This window comes from Sorex fumeus, unplaced genomic scaffold (assembly GCF_029834395.1).
Source record: "Sorex fumeus unplaced genomic scaffold, SorFum_2.1 ptg000003l, whole genome shotgun sequence".
Taxonomy (NCBI): Eukaryota; Metazoa; Chordata; class Mammalia; order Eulipotyphla; family Soricidae; genus Sorex; species Sorex fumeus.
This window is the reverse complement of record NW_026606060.1, coordinates 43,761,319-43,778,434: the sequence shown is the minus strand read 5'-3', so window position 1 is coordinate 43,778,434 and position 17,116 is coordinate 43,761,319. Positions and strand designations below refer to the sequence as shown.

The 17,116-nt window shown below is 37.4% G+C and overlaps 1 protein-coding gene across 1 annotated transcript in view; it reads right to left on the bottom strand.

Moving 5' to 3' along the window:
- CFAP54 (cilia and flagella associated protein 54) overlaps positions 1–17,116 on the bottom strand; it is a 363,910-nt gene that overhangs the window by 247,815 nt on the left and 98,979 nt on the right. The window contains exons 24-27 of the mRNA XM_056119478.1: positions 16,695–16,831; positions 14,214–14,361; positions 12,048–12,203; positions 8,558–8,680 (exon numbers count right to left, since the gene is read on the bottom strand). Coding sequence (XP_055975453.1) covers positions 8,558–8,680; positions 12,048–12,203; positions 14,214–14,361; positions 16,695–16,831 — 564 coding nt within the window. The remainder of the gene's footprint in view (positions 1–8,557; positions 8,681–12,047; positions 12,204–14,213; positions 14,362–16,694; positions 16,832–17,116) is intronic.

Genomic DNA, 17,116 nt, shown 5'->3' with positions numbered 1-17,116 from the left:
CCAGGAGCTGTGGAGCCAGCCCTCCATGTGGCCCTTCTCTGCAGCTGTATGCTGTAAAGATCGGGACTTGTCCTTCTGAGGACACTGGTGCTGGGAAATGTACAATGATGGAGGAATGGGTGTTGGAACTCTCTGACTTACTTTGCTTAACCTAAGCCCTTCAATTCCATCTAAGTAGCACTGCAGGAAATCAAGATTTCATCTTTTCTTATAGTTTCATAGTATTCAATTGTGTATACATGAAACAATCCTTTTTTAAATTATTATTTTATTATTTTTTGACTGAATCACCATGATATATAGTTACAAAGCTGTTCATTGTCGGGTTTCAGTCAAACAATGTTCCAACACCCATATATCCACCAGTATAAAATTCCCACCACCAATGTCCCACCTCCCGCCACCCCCACCTCCAGTCTGCCTCTATGGCAGGAACTTTTCTTTCTCTCTCTCCCTGTCTCTCTTCTTTGGGGCATTATGGTTTACAATAAAGATAATGAAAGCTTTTCATGTTTGTTTCTTTACCTACTTTCAGGACACAGTTCTTATACAGAGTGATCATTTCCAACTATCTTTGTTATGATGGTCCCCCTTCTCTATCCCAACTGCCTTCTCCCCCAGCTCCTGAGACAGGCTTCCAACTATGGACCAATCCTCCTGGCCTGTGTTTTTACTGTCCTTGGGTATTAAGTATTTTTTATGTCCCACAAATGAGTGCTATCATTTTATGTCTGACCCTCTTCTTCTGACTTGTTTCATTCAGAATAATATTCTTTATAAAGGTAAAGGTAAAGGCCCTCCCGTTGATCATCGATTTGCTCGAGCGGGCCCAGTAATGTCTCCATTGGAGACTTTGTTGTTACTGTGTTTGGCATATCGAATACATCACGGGGAGCTTGCCAGGCTCTGCTGTGTGGGCGAGATACTCTCGGTAGCTTGCCAGGCTCTCCAAGAGGGGCGAAGGAATTGAACTCGGGTCAGCCATGTTGGCTGCGTGCAAGGCAAACACCCTACCACTGTGCTATTGCTCCATATTCTTTATATCCATCCATTTATAAGAAAATCATTTCATTTTTCTTAACAGCTGCATAGTATTCCATTGTGTAGATGAACAATAGCTTTTTTTTTTAACCCAATAGTCTGTTCTCAGAATGGCATCATTTTTTTTTATCCACTCATCTGTCTTTGGATATCTGGGTTATTTTTTTATCATGGATGTTATATTAGTGTTGTATTATAGATGCACATATGTCTTTTTAAATTAACATTAATGTCTTCTTCAGGTAGAGAGATGTCAAGAGGTGGAATTGCTGGGTCATATCCCTGGAAGTTCTATTCTGAACTTTTTGGGGGAAGTCTTTGTACTGTTTTCCATAAAGCACTTTATATGATGCATAATTTTTAAATATTCGCTCTCACCCAGTCACTGACCAAGTCTGTGAGTCAGCATTTTAGGGGTTCTTTCCAAAGAGTCTTGCATGTGGCTGATTCAGTTCAATCCCTGGCACCCCTTATGGTCTTCCAAGCCCCATCAGGAGTCATCCCTGAGCACAGAGCCCTGACTAAGCATGGAGCACTGATGGGTTGGCCAAAAAAATTAATTAAATGTAATGCAATTTAAAAAATTTAAAAATGCATAATATTTAAGAGTTCCCCAAAACTCAAAAGAATACAGTAAAAATTACTAGACTCAATAAGGTAATTTAGGGACTAGAAGAGATAGTACAGAGATTAACGTGCAAACCTTTCATGTGACTGACCCTGGTTTGAACAATTGCACTGCACTGGCCCCAAACACTGTTGGATGTAGCTCTGGAGTTCCCAAGCACTGCAGAGTACAGCCCTGAAGGCACCCAACCACTAAGCATTGCTACTGACCTGAGAAATTCTCTGCACTGCTGGACCAAGGTAGAGCCACACCTCATGACCTTGCACTAAACCCTGGACTCAAATTGTTGGTGGGAAATGTGTGTGGGGCATAAGGTAGTTAAGATAGAGAAGGGACTAGTATGACAATAATAGTTAGAAATGATCACACTAGACAAGAACTGAGTGTTAAAAGGTAAAGGAATATACATGATAACCTTTCAGTATTTATATTGCAAACCACAATGCCCAAGAGAAGAGAGAGAGAGAGAGAGAGAGAGAGAAGAAAGGTCCCTGCCATTGAGGCAAGCTGGGGGTGGGGGGTGATGGAAGAGAAACTGAGGACACTGGTGCTGGGAAATGTACACTGATGGAGGAATGGGTGTTGGAACACTGTATGACTGAAAACTAATGATGAACAGATTTGTAAGGGTGTATCTCACAGTGATTCAATTAAAAAATCTTTTTAAAAAAATTGCTGGTGGGATTCCAGACCTCTTGGGCAGTACTCTTAGTCTTAGGAGATTCTTCTAAAGAGAGATAGAAATTAGAAAGTCATTGTAAGATATAAACATAAATATGTAGTATTAATATTCTGACGGTTAAAACTGGAGATAGGAAAATATAACACTTATAACACACAATATTTTAAACTTAACAAATGTTAAAATAACTAAATAAAAGAACTGTGAAATCTTAATGAGGCACATGAAATAAGATATGAATATACAGCAGGACACACCAAGTTTCTGAATAGGAACTTACTGTCATAAATTTAATGTAATTCTAGTCAGAATCCCAATGTAGTTTCCCTGAAACTGATTAGAATAATTTAAAATTTCTCAGTAGATATAAAAATTTACAATGAGGCTACTTCAGAACCAAACAAATGTATTAACAGAGTAATAAGAAAATAGTTTGATGATAGAATAGAGAGTTCAGGAGTAGCCTAGGCACCACAAAATATCATGTAGTGTGAAAAGGTGAAAAGGTGGCACTTGGATTTATTGAGAAAGCAATCATTTATTAAATTCATCTAATAAAAGGCATTAGTATAACCAACTATTCATTTGAGTAGCAACCAAATCAGAACCATACATAATGACATAAACAAAAAATAAAATAAAATTGGTTCAAAGATACTGTACTATCTTAAAGGCAAGTCTTTCTCAAGACAAAACATTCAAAAAGTAAATAGAAAAACATAAAGATAATTGTATCAAACTATAATCTACAGTGTTTCATAACAAATTATTATAAAAACTTATGGGCAAATATAAAAATTATACAACTAAATGTTAACGATGTGTTATTAATAGTAATTGTCTCAGGGAGCAAGCAATCAATGAGAAAATACAAATTAATTTTAAACTTTGAGAAAAAAAGAGTAATACAAACTGCAGTTTATTTTGTATTTATATTTTTATCTTCGGGGGTACACTCGGTGATGCTCAGGGGCCACTCAGGATGAAAAATTAAATCTGGGTCTTATCACTTGAATCAAATCCCTGGCCTTTAATGGTTATTATAATGCTAACGTTTACGCTTTGATGTGAGAAGTTACTGCTATTTCACGACCACAAAAATGCCCAAACCCCTCCATCAGTGTCCATGTACTATGTCTAGTCTGCTTCTTGCTTCCTCCTACACCAATCCTCAGTCCCAACAATTTGGTAACCTCAGTTCTCTAATCATAAGTCAATACTTTATGTTCATTCATCTATTCCTTTGTTTTGTTTCTCTATACTCCACAGATGAGCAAAATCATCAAGTTTGTTTCTTCTTGACTCAGTTCATTCTTCTTGACTCAGTTCATGACAACATTCTCTCATTCCATCATAGCTGCAGCAAATTACATTATTTCCTTTTTATCATAGCTGAGTAGTATTCTATTATGTATATACACCAATTCCTTTATCCATGCCTCCATTGTTGGCTATTGTTATCCAAATTTTGTTTATCGTATATAATGCTGCAGTAAACATGGCTGTGCATATGTCCTTTCAAATTAATGTTTTAGTGTTTTTTAAGTAGATGCCCAGAAGCAGAATCTCTGGATCATATAATAGTTCTTTTTAAAAAATTTTTTGCAATGTCTCCAAAACTTCTCCACATATTTCTTTTGCCTAATACCTTTGTCTTCTGTTTATGTTTTGGACATTACTTTTCAGTCTTTTTACAAATATTTCTTGAAATAATCTGCATTTATACCTGACATTTTTGCCCATCTAGCATTTTATCTTGAGTCCAATGATAGTGATTTTTCCCACTTTAATACACTCTCTTCTTACTTCTTCAAGTTTTTGCTGAAACATTGTTCCTTCTGACATTTTTCTCTATTCTGGGTTTTTCCCTCTTACTCTTACTCAGTTCATTTTTCCTTCATCAACTGAGAAGACCTGCTGAGCTTTAAAGCCCTGCTCATGGGGTCAGAGCAATACTGCCCCAGGTAAAGTACTTGTCTTGCACACAGCCCACACAGGTTCCGTCACTGGCACCTCATATGTCCCCCAAACCCTTCCAGGAGTGATCTCTGAACATGGAGCCAGGAGTATGTCCTGAGCACTGCCATACCCAAAAAATAAAATAAATAAAGTTTTGCTCGGGGATACATATTATTGTGAGTCATTTCTAATTATAGAGATTTATGTATATATGGATTTATATATTCTGTTAAAAGAAAATAATTCACATAACATATGTATATTTATACTATATTGTTTAAGGATGTAACCCAGACACACTAAGATATGCAACCTAGATACACGGTCCTAAATTACTAAGCATCTTTATCTGTTCACCTCCCTAAACAGGATGAAGTTAAAGTTCTAAGTTACTAATAAGTTTTTCATTGAAGAATAACTCTTATATTTCAAGACTACCTACTTAGCATTTATATTGCAAAGTCCTAGTCACATCATAATAATGTATTTAATTTTAATAATACATATATTGCAAGATTCATTGCTCCCATTATTCCTCTCCTCTTTGTCTTTCTCTATCTGGGGATTTCTGTTTCTGAATCAACTGTCACTTGATAGAATATTTCCTCAAGTGTTTTCCTAAGATAAGTACATGGACAGAATGCTTTTTAAATGCCTGTATTTCTGAAAATGTTTATTTTGCCTGAAAAATGATATCTTTCCTGGCTATTAATTCTTGTAACTCAATCTTTTCCCCTTAGGATTCTACAAATGTTGCTCCAGTATTTTAATTTTTAATGTTGCTGATAAAAAAGTTTCAAGCAAATTGATTCTCTTTCCATTGCAAACATACTGCTCTTGGTCTCAAACTTTAATACTGGTCCTTATCCTTGCACTTCAGGCATTTTACCAACGTGTACTAGTATATATGTTCTTACATAAATCCTGCCTGGGACTTAAGGGGCTTATTTTTCTCCAGTTGTTTCCTTTCACCCTAATTCTTACTCCAGATGATGACTCCCGGATTTGACTCTTGAAATAGCACTGTAGCACTGTCTTCCCGTTGTTCATCAATTTGCTCGAGCGGGCACCAGTAATGCCTCCATTGTGAGACTTGTTACTGTTTTTGGCATCTTGAATACGCCATGGGAAGCTTGCCAGGCTCTGCTATGCAGGCGGGATACTCTTGGTAGCTTGCTGGGCTCTCCGAGGGGGACAGAGGAATCAAACCCAGGTCAGCTGCGTGCAAGCCCTACCCCCTGTGCTATCGCTCCAGCCCTCTTGAAATAATCTCTAGGTAATTCTATGCTATCAGGTAATTCTATGCTATCAGGTATTTCTTGAGATTCCAAATTTGCTTCAAGAAATAACATGAAAACAGTCAAGACAGTACAGGAGTTACAGCACTTTTCATGCTCACAGCAGGCCTGATTTGATCCCAAATCCCACATAATTTCCCCTGAGCATCACCAGGAGTGATCTCTGATCACAGAGCCAGGAGTAATCTGGGGAATGGCCACAAAGAAAAATTTATTTTAATAATTTAATAAAATATGTTCATCTATATAAGACTTTTGTTTTGAACATTAATTGCTGTAGCTTAAATGTTTTCTCTCTTTTTTTTTCAGTCATCTCAGACTTTTTTAAAATTGTAGACTAGATAATCTAATTATCGTGGTGTTTGACCTGTTCTTACCCCTTGTGTTCCTGAGTCCCCTAATGTGCACAATTATTTCTCTCTTTTCTGCTAATGATTTTATATTCCCTCAGCACTCACAGAGACCAGGTCATAAAGGTCTGTCCAACAGAGGTGAACCTCTGAGCAATGAAAGGAATATGATGTTTGGCTCCTGAGGTCAGGTAATAAACATTCCATCAATCATGATCTCTTTTCTAAGGGATAGAGACTTCTCTGCTGCCAGATCTCCAGAAAAGCAAACAAGTCAAATAAAGTAATGGTTCAAATAAGCCCACCCACGGTCTTCCAAATCCTTGGCTAAATCAGGAAGGTCGTTTTAGGACCACATAAAAAAGACAGTCATACGGTCCTTCTTTAAGTAGATTCGCAGGAATTCAACAAAACTTAAAAAAATTTAAAAAATTTAAAAACCCACAGCGCAAATCTTTGAGTAAAGAAAAAATGACCATAAATTCCCCTAACTCTCTGCCTCTTGCCCCTTGGTCCTTTCCATTTCCTAGGCCCTATAAAATGCCCTCTATCCCTCTCCTCAGGGAGTAATTACCCAAGCACTTCCAGGTGTACCCCAAAACTTAAACTTCAAAATCAAAGTTAAATATTGCCCACAATGCCCAGTGCCACTTAGTCATTCTCTTAGCCGCTAACCTCCCTTTCTGATAGTCAGTCTTTGCTGACTGTTCTCTCCATAGCCAGGTGATGCCCAAGTCTCTCCTCTAACAGTCCCATGCGCTCTCTATATCTCCAGTTTCTGCTCTTTGATCTCAATCACCAGTTTCCACAGTTTACCTGGTTACTTGGTCTACCTGCAGTATCGAAAACATGTTAAATGTTTTCATACAGTTTAAGTTATATGAAACAAACCATATACATGTGTGTATGTACATATAGAGTCATAAATATAATCTTTATATACTTTTACATGTAAACACATATCATTTTGTATACATAAAAGATATAAACATATATATGTGTGTGTATATATACTTTTTAGGAAATATACATTTTCTGATTTAAATATTCTGACTTAGACTACAAAGATAATACAGGGGTTAAGGTGTGGATTGTGGCCAAAATTAGTTCAATTCCTGGCACCCAAACAGTGCTAAGACTGACCCTTCAATATTACTATGTGTGGAGGAAGAGACAGTAAGAAAGCAAGAAGAAAGGAAAAGAGGGAGGGAGGAGGGAGGGAAGGAGGGAGGGAGGGAAGGAGGGAGGAGAGGAGGGAGGATCTTATGCAATCTCTATTCATACCCAAATTTTTTCTCACTAAGATACACACATAGATCTCTTTTGATTAGTACTGTCTGGTTTCACATTCTACAGTTCTTCATTTGGTTCAGGTCCTTGTACACCAATCTCAGAATAGCCTTACACCATAGGGGCACGAGACAGTACCGTATGTATGGGCACTTGCCTTGCACATAGCAAACCCAAGATTCATCCTTGGAATACCCTATGGTCCCCTGAGCAGTGTCAGGAGAAATTCCTGAGTGCAAAGCCAGAAGTGAGCCCTGAGCATCGCCAGGTGTGACCCAAAAACCAAAAAATATATATATCCTTTAACTCAGAGCGAGTCAGCCCATTCTTTCAGACACAATATGTTTTTGTGTCTGATAACATGAGACTGTCATACTCTTCCTTTACAAGTGATCCTAACCCTGATGTCTGGTCTCTGGCCATTTTTTAAGTCCCATTATCTCTTAACTCAGTTCTTTAGTTAAGACACTTCAGATCTGGCTTTAGCTTCCACTGACATATCACAGTCTGACAAGATGATAGTATAATGCATGTACAATTGATGTTTGAAAAATTTTAAAACAAATTTGTTCTGTGACAATATATAAGACTTAAAAAATGTAAAATGCTATTTAAATAACATCAAGCATTGGTTTGACAACTACCATAATTTCATCTAAAAGCTCTCTAACAGTTAACTATTCAGTTGTAATTACAATTTACATTAAGATACTTTGGGTTGGGGGCTGGGGATAGCTCAGTAGTAAAGCATCTGCCTCACAGACATGAGGCTCTTGAGTTCAATCTCTGGCACAACCCTCAGATGCCAAGTGCAAAAATCCCAGAAGCACTGCCATTGTGACCCCTGATGTCCCAATAAAGTCTGAGAGTCTGGTGCCACTTGATCACATGTGGGCAAGCACCACAACTGGAGAGCACCAGAGCCAAGAGTATGCAACTTCCCATCATTATAACAAAAAAGAGGAAGAACAGGATAAGCAAATTATTAGTAGCATGCTTTTAAGGTTTGAGTTTTAGAAGTATTCATACTACTGTGCCCATTGAGAGAGAGAATTCAGTGGCTGGATGTGTAGTCTGCATGCCAGAGGCCAGGGTTTCAGCCCCTTCATTTCATGGTCCAGGACAAAACCCTAAGCACTGGACTTGGAGTAGACTCCCAGCACCATTAAAGGGGGCCTAAAAACAAAATAAAACCCAAACCAAAGACAAAAGCAGTAAGGGCTCTGATTAGTGGAGTTAAAAAAACAGTTTAACTATAAATCATCACTGCTCTTGTTTTATGATACTAGACAAAGAATGAAATAAATACCTTTATTAAGTAGTAGATACAACAAGCTACCATATGCTGCATGCTTTCAAAACTTGCAGCGTTTTTCTTTGATTGGAGGACATCTGGAAGTGCTTGCAAAACCACCAAACACTTTATTAAGATCTGAAAAATAGAAGCAGAGGCTTTTTGCTGAAAAATATCATCATTACTCATTAAAAAAGGATTCTACTCGTCATGCAAGATTTAAGCCACCAAATTTTAATGCTAATAATTATGATAAATTATGTATCATGTACAATATACAGTAAACTTAAGAGAATATGTTCAAATTTCAGATGCATTCCTCATCTAAAATAATTTAAAAATTAATGGAGAGAAAAAAGTAAGTACATGAATAACCACAAAGCAAGACACATTTTGATAAGAGCATATTTTTTGAAAAAATAACCAGAAGATCACATCAAGGACCACACCAGAAGATCACATCAAGGACCACAGAGCTTGTCTACCATGAATATAGTCAAATAACATATGTAAAAATATTTTTAAGAGTTCTGTTCTTGGTTATGCTTTCCTAAACTTGAATTGTATATGTAATCTCCTAAGATATGTGCAGGAGTTTTAATTTTTGCATCATTTTACATTTAAATATTTGATAAAATGTGGACATTTTTATATGTTACAAATGTAACTCAAGTTCTAGTTTCTCTCAAAATAATATCCAGGTGTTCCACTGTTATTTACTAAAAATATCTACTCTCATGCCACTGAATTGAAATGACTATTTTGTCATTTATTGCATTCTCATGTGGAGTGAGGCTTACTTAGCAAATCTCCCAGCTGTTCCAATATATTTTCCTCTTCCAAATAAAACAATTTAATTAGAAACTCCTTCCCTAAGACTTTTCCTTATAGCTATAATCCATTCCCTGAGCTAAATCTAAAGGCATTCTGTATCCATGGAATTCTAGAAAAATCCACCAATTCTAAAAGTGAACCATCCGGCACCCAGACAACTAAGCACCAGTTTCAACAGGTATTCCCAATGTGGCATCATTGCAAGAATGCACTGATTGAGAAGCACTCATGTTCCAATATTCTCATTTCTGTCCTGTCAGAAAGAACATTCAAAAGACCCCATTAATACTGGGCTGACTACACCTTAAGTTCCCTGGTCCAAGGTAACATTATCTGTCCCACCTGATAATGCCATGTTTTATAAAGGATCTAAACTCTTTAACATTTCTCTAAAATAAAAAGGGTTCTCAGGTCAGAGAGAGTAAAGGAAGCAAAATGCAGGCCTGCAGCTGATGCCAGCTCAATCCCCAGCACTGCATATGGTTCCCCAGCACCCCTAGGGGTCACTCCTGAGCACAGAGACTTTGCACATAACTGGATATAGCTGCAAACCACTAATGCCACCCAACACACACACACACATACACACACACACGAAGAAAACGGGAAAAATTATCTTCTATATTAATAATGCCTAGTTAACAGAATCTAATGAGCATGAAATGGCAAATATTGATATACTAGTAAGATGCATGCCCTCCAAAGGGTAGAAATAACCCCTGTGATGAGGTAGTGGGCTGACTCTAAAGATGCATTGTCTGGCATGTGCTGAAGCACCTTCTCCAAAGTAGGTCTTATATATGGTAGTTCTTCTACAAAAGAAAAACACAGTGCCATGTAGCTTCTCAAAAGATGTATATTCCACACTTGGGAATACTACTCCAATACATTTACACGCATGGCAGAGCCTGGCAAGCTTCCCGTGAAGTATTCGATATGCCAAACACAGTAACAACAAAGTCTCCAATAGAGACGTTACTGGGCCCGCTCGAGCAAATCGACGAACAACGGGAGGGCCTTTACCTTTTACCTTTTACATTTACAGGTGATATGGAAGACTGCTAACTCTGAGTCTATATTTTTTTTTTGGTCTTGTTTTCTTTGTTGTTGTTTTGGGTCACATCTGGCAAGGCTCAGGGACTCTCCCAGTGGTCCTCAGGGGACCAGGTGATTCCAGAAATAAGGCCCTGCAGAGCATGAGTTCTACCCTATTAAGTATCAGCCCCAGATTTTAGATTTTGGAAACAAATTTTTCACAGATAAAATATTGGATGTGGGAAATGCAGGAGGAAGCATGTCTATGCACAATAGGAACTATTCCAAGGTAAAAGTTTAAGTACCTATAAGTTTGTAGGTACTGAGTACATTTTCTAACTTCAGGTGCTAGTTCTCTAGTTTTCTCAATAGTGAATTAAATATTCTTTCATACCTCACACAAATTGATTCATATTTTCTTGATTCTCAAAATCTTAGCTAATTGTTGTGGCTATGGCACCATAAAGATGACAGTGATAACCTACTGCATTATTAGTAAAATCTTACTACTCTAATTACTCTCTTGCGGTAGGAAGAATTTTAAAAATCCTTAGTGTGCCTCTCTCTGGTATACAAACCCTCTATAGTTCATTCCCCACTTCAGTGTGAGAAGGAGCAGTGATGTGATGGACTGTCACCCTCCTGACGACACCATGTTATGTAAGAATCCGAGTGTGTGGGCCAGAAAGAAAGAGGTTAAGGCATTTGACCTGCATTTGCTTTGCTGTTGGCCCACCCAGTTCAATTCCTGGCACCACATAGGATGCTTTGAACACAGAGTCACAAGTAAGCCCTGAGCACTACTGAATTTGGCCCTCAAACAAACAAAAAATAAATATTTATTAGAGGGGAATTATCTTACCAGTCTAAAAAAAAAAGGCAATGTGCCATGCTAAGGAAAAAAAACACATGGCAGCCTACCTTTAGGAGCTGAGAACCTGTTACATAACTGCATGGAAATGAATTGTCTCAACAACTGTTTAATTTTAAAGAGGATCCTGAGCCTCAGATTGCAGCCCCGGCCAATGACTGTACGAAATCAAAATTTTATACAGTGACACCTGAGCAGCAGGCTCGACTAGTATCCATCCTCCTGACTCCCAGAAACCAGAGGATATAAATGGGTGCTGTTTTAAGCCATTAGGTCAGTGGCAATTTGTGAGAGAGAAAAGACCGCTTCATAATCCTTTGGCCAGGTCTTACCTAGGCTCCTTTCCATAAATTCCTAGTCCTCCATCACTGAAACACTGAGTATTTTTTTTCTTGGTTCATCCTTCAATTTTCCCTCAGATAATGACTGTAATAGTAGGCTTTTATTTTTGCTCTTTCTAACATAGCAAGAACACAAAAAAATTTAAATGACTTTTAAAACCCAGGAAAGCATATTGCCAGTATTTAAATATGGACAGCAACAAGACTGAATGTTTTCAGAGAAACACATTTTACGTCCTCAGTCATATTTGCCCAGACATATCACTTAAATTATTAAAATGTTTTTCAGTTAACTCATGAAATTTCATACAAACTCTTGACCTATTTGTACTTCATGAGGGACACATTGCTTTCTCTTCCCTGAAATATATTACAGTTGTATTTGCAAAATTACCATTATCTGGGGGAGGGGAAAAACCCTTACCTGTACAACAGGCACCAGAACAATATTATGAAAGATTAGAGGAGCAAGGAGACCATAACACTGAGTCACAGCTTGAAGGGCAAAACTGGAATCATTTAGGTAGTTGCTAAGTTCCAAAGCCACTAATACTCTTTCACATTCAACCAATCTAGCAATCTGTAAAGAAACGGGTATTGTCAATCACATGGAGCACCAGGTGTTTAATTCTTTTAATTCTCTAAGATGAAAGGGTAGGAAATGGGATCCTTGTGACTCAACAGCAACATGAATGTTGGCATGAAGAGAATACAAATTTATGAATAACTCTAAATCCCCAATAGTGATTACAAATAGTAATTACCACTAGTAATGGAAAACTAACTTTTATATATATACATATATATATTGGTAAGACATCCTTGGTTATTGTTTAATGTTTAAAATATATATAGGTGGGGAGAGGGGTGGTGTAGATAGCCCAATCTGTTGCAGTCGCATGCCTTCCATGCAGGATCCCTGAGTGAGGTCCCCCCTTCCAAATCTAGTCTTTTCAAAACCATACATTATAACAAAAAATTAAAATACAATGTTTCTATAATGTTCCTCACACTTGATTAAAATAATCACATTTCCCTTTGGAGTTATGAGAAAATTGCCACATTTTGACACAACAAACTCTGCTACTATATTTTTACTATGTGAAAAAAAATCATAGGCTTTTGTGACTAAATGCAACTTTTAAAAAAATGTCATCCTACTCTTTCTTACCATTTTCCTGGAGAAATATTTCACTATTTTAGTATATAGACATATAAGATGTACTTGGGAAAAAATGGATGAACAGCAGTCAGAAATTCCTTACAGCAAATTACTGCTAGAATGGCAGTATAGCCAGAAAGACAGTACAAAGGGTAGGGGACTTGCCTTGCATGCAGCCAACATGGGTTTGATCCCAGCCCCACATATGGCCCCCAAGTCCCACCAGGAATGATCCCTGAGCACAGAGGCAATACTAAGCCCTGAGCACAGCTATTGGGAAGGAAGGAAGGAAGGAAGGAAGGAAGGAAGGAAGGAAGGAAGGAAGGAAGGGAGGGAGGGAGGGAGGGAGGGAGGGAGGGAGGGAGGGAGGGAGGGAGGGAGGGAGGGAAGGAAAGGCAGGTCAGAGCAATAGTACCACAGGTAGGGTGTTTGCCTTGCACACAACTGACATGGGTTTGATCCCTAACATATGGGAATATGGGAATATGGTCCCCCAGCACTGCCAGGAGTAATTCCTGAGTGCAGAGCCAGGAACAACCCCTGAACATTGTCAGGTGTGACCCAAAAAAGAAAAAAAAAGGAAGGATAGAATAAGAAAAGTATAAAACACAAGAGGATTATAAGGTTGCAGAAATACAAGATAGGATTTTAATCTGAGAATATACCAATAGGAGATAGACTGAATTCCTACCTCTTTATAGAATTACAAACCCGTGATTAAAAATAATTTGGGTAGACTGAAATGTACCATGAGGAAAATATCTAAGATGAAAAATTTTTACAATGTTAAAAGTGAAAGCTGCAGAATAGCAAATAGATTCCATGCTTTAAAATGATCATACAATGGCATTGTCTATGTATGGGTTTTAAAAATTAAAGAAATGATATAAAGTCAAATCACAGTATTCTTAAGGAACACTGAATACAATAGGTTTAACTTTATAAATTGTACACTGAAACTTGGGCTGGAGTGATAGCACAGAGGTAGGGTGCTTGCCTTGCATGCAGCCAACATGGCTGACCCGAGTTTGATTCCTCTGCCCCTCTCGGAGAGCCCAGCAAGCTACGGAGAGTATCTCGCCCGAAAGGCAGAGCCTGGCAAGCTACCCGTGATGTATTCGATATGCCAAACACAGTAACAACAAAAAAGTCTCCAATGGAGACGTTACTGGGCCCGCTGAAGCAAATTGATGAACAACGGGAGGACAGTGACAGTGACACTGAAACTTATGCTACTTCTGCACATAAAAAGGACAAATTGAAAGGAAGCAAAATAAAGGTCTCTGAAACATACATGGAATATCAAATAAACGAACACTATGATATGATGTCATCTCAGCTGATTCACAAACAAGGACAGGCAGGCCCCAAAGAACATGAGCTTAAACCCAAGAAACTAACACATTTTCATCCATTTTAACCACTTACATTTTGAGCAGGGGAAATCTCATTGCCTTTAATATTATCACAGAAAAGATTCTCTTCTTTAACTTTAATGTCACTTATTACAAAAATGTTTCTAAGAAAAAGGTACAATAGGGTTGAAGATGTATCCGCCAAAATGTCTGAATATAATCTGCAAAAGGAAAAAACTATGTCACCAGTTTAAATAAAATGATTTATATTTGTATTTAAGTCACTTTATGTGTAGCATGTATACTCACCATTTAGCCTGATTTATTCTTAATATCCACACAAAGGTCCCAAAAGAGTATTGCTTACTGTACTTACTCTCTCTGTGCAACAACTTCTCTCATATAACTATTTAAATTAGAAGTAAAGACTATTTCTTGACAACTAAGAAAAATTTAGCTGCTGACATATTATGTAATGTGTAAAATGAGTATAGACGAATTTTCCTGGTTCTAATATATAAAGTTCAAGAGCCCCAAGAGCATACTAATAAACTCTCTCAAAATGAGATGCTTTTATAAAAAAAAAAATTCAGCCTTGGGGAAAGGGGGAAGAGAGAAAAGGAAGAAGAGGAGGAGGAGGAGGAGGATAACTACACAGTTTTAACACCACTTAAGATATTTCTATTATCTTTTCTAAAATGCAGTCAATAGTGCCAACAATTGACAAAACTATGGAATATGCCACCGTCCTTGTTCCCAGTCTTTCTGTCCTTGTCCCCTGTCTTACACAGAGACAAACCCTTTCTCCTAAGCTTCAGGTCTCTAATCTTTACATCTACTATCTTGATAAAACAGGAAAGTATCTGACATCAACAATTCACAAAAAGATGCGTTGTTCCAAGACAAAGTTCATATTTAAGTGGTCTCTGTCAGGTCAATTTTCTTTTTCCCAGCATCAGTTTGAATTCCTGCAACTCCACTTCCACACTGATCAAAACTCTAGCAGTCACTTCCGTAGTGACCTTTGTAGCTCTTTAGACACTGCACCTCTTATTTTATGCAATCAGTTTGCCTGCTCTGCATCAATATCACTCTTCTCATTCATTCTATTTTCTTCCATTCACAGTAACATTTTCCAACATCGTGTGTGTGTGTGTGTGTGTGTGTGTGTGTGTGTGTGTGTGTGTGTGTGTGTGTGTAACACTATTACAATGCTTGGGATTTAAAATCAAATATAACCCTTAGCCACATGGAGCAGGACTTGACTATAAATTCTTTTGCTCAAATTCTTTTCCTCTTCAGATGCTTTTACAAGCCTCACCTCTTTCCCCTACCTCTGGGCGACTCTAACTCATTTTGGTGCCGCTTCCCATTCACTTCCTGGACTTCTCTTTTTCAATTTCCTTTTCCTTGATTCCAAATACTACTTCACACTCTTAAATTCAAACAATAGCCAAACTTCAGTTAACAATCTCCCATCTTTTCCACTAAACAGATATTTCTCCAGGGATATCACTCCTTGTCAATTCTCAATGATGATCTCAACATACACTTTCTAAATCTGTACTTCTAATCTTGATCTCTCTTTTTAAATGTCAACACTAAAATACCAACCAAATATTTCATATCCACAAAGACATCCTGCTGGAAAACTCAAATCAAAATATTGCCCGATTCATTGCCATCCTCTGCTTGTTCCACTGTTCCAGTTCCCTAGGTAAATGCCACATGCTCTGCAGTCCGTTTACATGAAATCTCATTAACTCTAACACCATCCTCCCTCTTATCCCCTCACATCATATAAAATCTTCCTACTCATTTATCTTCCTCCTCCAAATTGTCTCTAAACTGATACCCTACAGTAACTTGCATCCTTGTGCATGGGTAATGTTAAGCCTGCATTTGCTTAATGGAAGATCATACTTTTATGCAAATGAGCATTATCAATGCCTTGCCTCAACCAACATTTATCTTTATTAGCTCATTATCTTTGAGGAGTTAAGGGTAATCATCCTATTAAAGAAAAAGACACTCCTGACAACAACAAGCAGGTGAAGGAGGTGATGGTTGTTATAGAACTTACCACGACTATCTAAAATTACACTAAAGCTTATTTCTGAAGCTGTTTCTATACTACTTTTTATGAAAAAATGGCAATAAGCAGACCTATTTACAATTGCTGGTGATCTAGTCCTTTCGACAAAGAGAACACTCAAGATTTAACCCAAACTAAACCTTTCTTTTTCAAAAGCCCCCAATCCATAATGGTGGTAATCAATTACACTACCTGGGTTAGTATTGTGGTTTTGTTTTCCTATAATATCAGTTACCTTCTATTTCAATGTATCCATTTTAACTCCAGTGTTTTTTGCTTGTCACTAGAAAGGAAGTTTCTAACAAGATCTTATAATGTAGGAATGTAGACACTTATTAAAAGATTTATTAGAAACAGATTTATCTTATCATCTTATAAAATTGACAGATTAACTCTGACTTGCATTCAACAACTATATTTCCAATAAGCATATTTGTATATTTAAATGTTTTTAATTACCTTCTCTGTGTAACAGTCATTATATTGTTTAAAGAAACAATAGATTTCTCATCATGAGGTGGTGAAGCAACAAAATAGTCCCACACTGGTGAAAAAATTTTCTTAGCCAAGTCATATTCACCAATCTGATAGGCTGCCTACAACAGAAAGTACAATACCTTATGAGATGTTTGATTTGTAAAATGTATATTTTAAACAAGAATTCTGATCAGGTGCTGTCACACTAATTTCATATACAATTACTCACATTTGCTGTGTGGTTCCACATAGCCACAGTAAGGTAACAACGACCACTGGCAAGGGAGACAGACACATTTTGAAATCTCTTTTATTTTGAAATTGCATAGAAATTTGAAACTCTGTAAGGATGTTTCAAATTCTCATAAGCAAAACAAAGATCACATCTGAGCCAAATTAATTTC